A 5,823-nucleotide genomic window follows, 5' to 3' on the forward strand; every position below is an offset into this window, starting at 1 on the left:
GTATATTTATTTCTGTAAATTTTAGGAATAAAAAATATCCTTCTGTTGAACTCACGTGATAGGGTTACATATGATAAGTGACCCCCCCGAGCATATATGGATGCACTTTACAGCTTGTTAGTGATCAAAGTACACATTTCCTTAATGACGTGGCACAATTTCTCAAAACTAAATTCGAAATCATGCATATAGTTTCCACTAATTATTATCCTTGTGGCAATCATTGAAGCCACGTCCATAAACATAACACTTAAGCTCATCCTCACAAAAACAGTGCAATCAACCAAGAGTGAGTCGGATACCAAACTTCATTATGCTCTATGGGCATATAGAACTGCCTATAAGGTCACTACAAATGTTACTCCTTTTTGTGTTTGAAAGAAATTGTTCCCCTATAATTTATTGTTTTGAGTCTTTGTATTGATATAGATCATCACTTGGATGATTAAAAAACAATCATGGGGCGATTGCATTAGCCATTCCACCTATACAATGTGAAAAAAGCTACCCAAACACCTAGTTCATGCCATGGGCACTCACAAAGGAAAGCACATGACCAATAAAGAATCATGTGCGAGAAACACTGAAGCTCTTAAAGATGATCTTAGGGGAACGTAAAACGTTTCCATTACCACATTGCTTACAATAAGATCGTTTGCATTAGAAGCTTCCTTGCAGTTGCAAAGAACGTGCATGCTCGGTGAAGCGGCACACAGAAGCGATGCTTTTGGTGTGAGAATAAAAAAGCTAGCTAGATAAACATTCACTAGGATTTTATATTAATATATAAGTATGGCTTGAATGCATATGATAGTCATGTTGTCCCTATGTGATTTCGAAGTAGGAGGAGAGTACATTCAAAACTTCTCTCATGTTTGGACGCTTCCATGGCAATGCTTGTGTGCACATCATTGCGAGCTCCACCACCTTTTTAAGTACCTCCTCCTCTACCACCCTTGCTAGCGTTGAGTCCACAATATCATCTAGAAATCGCCCATCATACTTCTCATAGGTACTCCTCACCCATTCTGCCAAACTACCGCACTGCTCAAACGTCTCAGCTTGTGTTGGCCGCTTTCCTGTAATCATCTCGAGAAGTACCATTCCATAGCTGAACACATCACGTTTCACACCAACCCTTGACGTTTGTGCACACTCTGCAACAATCTCTGAAGCCATCAGTGCCATTGCTAGACCATTGCTACAAACATTCAACTATGCATTGAGCATATATAACTACTTTCTTCCTATCGATCATATACACCTATTTTGGCAATCACCACATTGAGTATATAAAACATTTACTTTGTGACTTGGGGGGGTCACTCACAAATATGTAAGCATAGCATATGGGTTCAACATAAGGGATTTTAAAACTCTTCTTTTTGCCCATTTCTTACAAACAAAAGGTAAGGTGGTTATTCACAGATTGAATTAAAAAAGGGTGTGTTTTATTAATGAAAAATTCAAAGATAAGGGACTTTTAAATTAGGCCTTGAATGCACATGATATTGAGGATTTACATGACATAGTGAACCCCTCGAGTTTGTGACTATTGGTAAGATCTAGAGCTCCAAATTATGGATCCACCACCTAATTTGATTTCAAAAACAAACTTGTGCAATGGACAACTGTCTTTCACGTAGAGTTAGGTGATGCATCCAAATAGATATGCCATGTTGTGATAAATTTGAAAGCAACGGTGAACCACATCTCTATACATGCTCTTCTTTTAATGTATCTCTACACAGTCACTTTTTTGGTTGAAATCATCTCTCTCTCTCTCTCTCTCTCTCTCTCTCCCTCTCACACACACACACTCTTACAGAGAGTTAGGACTCAAGAGCCTCTCTCTCTCACACACACACACACACAATTAGGACTCAAGAAAATCACATCTACACACACATGCACACTCACTTTTGATTTGTACACACATTCTTACATCTCTATACGTGGACACACATGCACACTCACTTTTGATTTGTACACACATTCTTACATCCCTATACGTGGGCACGCGCACACAGACATGCACATAATTAGAACTCACGACTCAGGGTTAGGACTAAGGAGAATCACAGGTATGATGTCCACACACACAACCTCACCTGGTGCAGCGTATCCGATGGTGCCCCTGAACACCGAATCAAGCGTAGAATTCTCTCCTTCCCTGCTGCTTTTTTCGACTATCATATGCGCAATCCCAAAGTCTGCAACGTGAGCAACCATGTCCCCATCCAGCAGAATATTGCTTGGCTTTATGTCGCAGTGCACAACAGGTGTACCGCATTCGTGATGTAAGTACACCAAAGCTTGAGCCACATCCACGGCAATCTTCATGCGCACCTTCCACTCCAACTCGCAAACCGCATCGCGGTCGACATTAGCTGGATGTAAGTGCGACTCCAGGCTCCCATTAGGCATCAGCTCCAGCACTAGTGCTTCCATTCCTGGTCTGCAACAATAGCCCAGAATGCTCACAAGATTGCGGTGACGCAGCTGGGTCAGAATCCTTACCTCTTTCAAGAAAGCACGACGAGCCTTTTCGGCATCGTCTAACCTTATCTTTTTTATAGCTACCGCGGTTCCATCTACGAGTGATCCTTTGTACACCTTGCCACTGCCACCTGAACCCATGACATTCCCCTCATCGAACCCTTGGGTAGCAATCAGAAGTTCGTTTTCCCTGAAAGCCCGCGCTAGTTGCTTGTAAGATTTGCTATGCCAAGAAAAGGGGCGTCTGGACCTCGGCACAAACCACCAGATTACTATAGTTCCGATGATCACAAGAATTACACTCGCGATGGTCCCTCCAATGATCTGGGATTGTCGGGAACCATTCGGAGTTGGCGACGAACAAGGACTATCTATCATGATTCCGCAAAGACTCGAGTCACCAAGAAATGAATTCTTTCTCAAATTTCGAAAACCTCCCGCGTCTGGAATCCGTCCTGACAAGTTGGAGTTATACGAAACGTTGAAGAAGACGAGGCTTTGAAGTTGGCCTAAGGTCTCCGGAATACGACCATTCAGACTGTTGTTTGACAGATCGAGAGACAGAAGCTCTTTGCAACCAGTGCCTATGCTGTCGGGAATCGAACCCTGGATCTCATTCGACGATAGGTCGATGACCTGAACAAGCGGCAAGTTTCCCAAAGTTGCAGGAATGTTACCCGTTATCATGTTGCTGGACAATGACAGTTGTAATAGAGAGCTACAATCACCTATGCAGCCAGGAATTCGACCTGCGAATGCATTTCGTTGCAAGGACAGCGTCTCTAACAACTGAAGTTGGCACAATGAGGGGGGAATCATTCCGCTCAACATGTTGTCGCCAAGCATTATCTGTGTTAGATGCGGGCTGCTGTTAGCTAGACCTTGGGGAATCGAACCTATTAATCTGTTGCCCTGCATAAACAAGCCATCGAGGTTGCTGAAGGAGTCGGGAATATTTCCTGACAAGTTGTTAATGCTAACATTCAGTTTACTTAGCTTGGTAAGATTCATCAATAGCATTGGTATATCTCCGATAAGATGGTTGGAAGATAATTCGAGCACTAAAAGGTCAGTAAGTTGACCTAAGGTGGGGGGAATGCTTCCACTGAGAAGGTTTCCATTAAGGTAAAGATGTTGAAGCTTTGTCAGATTTCCCAGCGACGACGGGATCCCTCCAGTAAATCGATTATTGAATAAATGAAGCCACGACGAGAGCAGTGGGAAGGAAGTTCCCATCCAGAAAGGAATAGTGCCTGTTAAATTGTTCCTGTCTAGAAAAATTCGGGTGAGGAGCGAACAATTACTCAAACTCGATGGGATCTCACCACCCAGATTGTACGTTCCTCTTATGTTCAAAGCCGCCAACTGCGTCAATTTTCCAATCTCTGCCGGTATGGAGCCGGTGAGCGGATTACCATCAAGATCTAACCACTGGAGCGAGCTGCAGTTTACCAATGTAGCGGGTATGTTTCCGGTTAACTGGTTTAAGGCCAAATCGAGGACTTCCAGTTGGATGAGCTTCCCGAACTCCTCGTGGATTTGGCCAGTGACATGGTTCTGCTCCATAACAAGGACGACTAGCTGAGTAAGATTTGCAATGGCGGATGGTAAACGGCCACTAAATCCGGTTACAGAGCTATAAAATTCGATTAGAGAAGCACAGCTACCGAGACTTGCAGGAATACTACCGTTTAACAAAGGATTGGAAGAGAGATAGAGGCTCTGTAGCGTCTTTAAGTGACCGATCTCTTGAGGGATCTGCCCTGAAAGGAGGTTGTTTTGAAGATTGAGTTGACTCAATCGGGAGCAGTTACTCAAGGAAGCAGGAATCCCGCCAGTCAGATTGTTGTACGAGAGGTCCAGGTCAGCGAGTGCGGTGCAGTTGCTGAAATCAGGGATTTGATCGGAGAGAGAGTTGCCGGCTAAATGCAAATGTTGCAAGTTTTGCAGGAGACCAAAGGAAGCTGGGATGGGTCCAGAGAGGCGATTGCCGTCGAGAGAGAGAGCAGTTAATAACCCGCATAGACCCAGTTGCGGGGGAACGTCTCCGGAGAAGGTGTTGTTGGCGAGATTAAGGGAGCGGAGGCAAGGCAAGGCGGAGAGTTGCGAAGGTGAGAGGCTGCCTGCCAGTTGTTTGTTGGAGAGTGAGATCTGGGTCACACATTGAGCATGAGCATCGCATGTAATGCCAGTCCAGTTGCATGGGACGGTGCCTCTCATCCAACTTCGGAGAGCTCCTTGGGGATCTGCGCTTACGTTGTGCTTGAAGGAAAGCAAAACATCTGCATCCATCCTGATATCGTGGGTGGCCGATCCAGCGTGCGTGACGATCGGCGCTGCCAACCAGGCAAGACGTGCAGGAAGGATATCAGCCCACATGCATGCACAGATCATAATAATTCACAGCAACTGCGATACTAACGAATAACGATGAATCTCCTCAATCAAGTAGAAGAAGATATGGCTGAAATCGTTTGAACTTTGAACATTCTCAGATATAGTTGTGGGTATGTGACGATCGGCGCTGCCAAACAGCCAAGACGTGCTAGTGCAGGAAGGGTATCAAACCGATATGCATTAAATTATTCACACCAGCTGCGAGCACGCGATACTAACTACAAACTAAGATATCCTCAATTAAGTTACTGATAAGATCAGAGTTACTACAGCAGCTGTGATACTAAGTTTTAACTCTGAATCTCGTCAACCACGTTAAGAAGAAACTGATTCCGATCATGCATACACAGACCAGAAAATATTCATAGCAGCTGCGAATCGCGATTCTAACAATGGCTCTCCTCAATCCTGTTGAGAAGAAACTGATACGATCGTCGCCGAAGTGGAAAAATTCGTGCAAACTGGAGAGTAGATCGGTCACCGTATATATATATGCACAGAAATGATGCTTACCGGACAGCAGGAGAAACAGAGCCAACGACATCAAGGCCGCTGCAAAAAGTTCGAGTACCATAATTTTTCTGAATCGATTTTCTTTGCACTATCAAATTGATCATTGGTGTGGCATAGAAATATCCCTATAGAGAGAGCGCAAAGTGAGGGAACGTCCAGGGATTGAAGACGTTGACGTTTTGAATATTTTTGAATATTTTTGTCGGTGCTGGTCCATCCATTTCGTTCTCATTGTGGTGTTTGAGGGACATTTAATCCAGCTCCACGTGAGAACACATTGACATTTTGGAGACTTTTGGGTGTTCACAAGTGAGAATACGTTGACACTTCTTGGAAAAGTGGAAGCTCTCAAGGTCATCATTTTGAATTTGGGCCCTCCTAGATTCCCTAAAATTTCAAAGTCTTGAAATGAGG

General features: G+C 44.1%; 1 protein-coding gene across 1 annotated transcript; it reads right to left on the reverse strand.

Annotated features, from left to right (window-relative positions):
• Positions 1–774: 774 nt before the first annotated feature.
• Positions 775–5,460, reverse strand: LOC147883246 (uncharacterized). The gene is made up of 3 exons (XM_087399908.1): positions 5,410–5,460; positions 2,112–4,835; positions 775–1,157 (listed from the first exon to the last, which is right to left on the reverse strand). The coding sequence occupies exons 1-3, from the start codon at positions 5,438–5,440 to the stop codon at positions 826–828; spliced, it is 3,087 nt and encodes a 1,028-aa protein (XP_087256034.1). The 5' UTR covers positions 5,441–5,460; the 3' UTR covers positions 775–825.
• Positions 5,461–5,823: the final 363 nt, after the last annotated feature.

The sequence above is a fragment of the Dipteris shenzhenensis genome, chromosome 28 (genome assembly GCF_047967505.1).
Source record: "Dipteris shenzhenensis isolate YYH24624 ecotype China chromosome 28, Dip_SZ_1.0, whole genome shotgun sequence".
NCBI classification, from domain to species: domain Eukaryota; kingdom Viridiplantae; phylum Streptophyta; class Polypodiopsida; order Gleicheniales; family Dipteridaceae; genus Dipteris; species Dipteris shenzhenensis.

What these genes read in the sequence shown, in the direction of transcription:
- LOC147883246 (XM_087399908.1), bottom strand. Translation starts at nt 5,440, where the DNA reads ATGTCGTTGGCTCTGTTTCTCCTGCTGTCCG. An exon ending in TCTGTTTCTCCTGCTGTCCG is followed by an intron (nt 4,836 to 5,409) that starts GTAAGCATCATT and finishes CCTGGTTGGCAG; the next exon opens with CGCCGATCGTCACGCACGCT. An exon ending in CATCGGATACGCTGCACCAG is followed by an intron (nt 1,158 to 2,111) that starts GTGAGGTTGTGT and finishes AGATTGTTGCAG; the next exon opens with AGTGTGCACAAACGTCAAGG.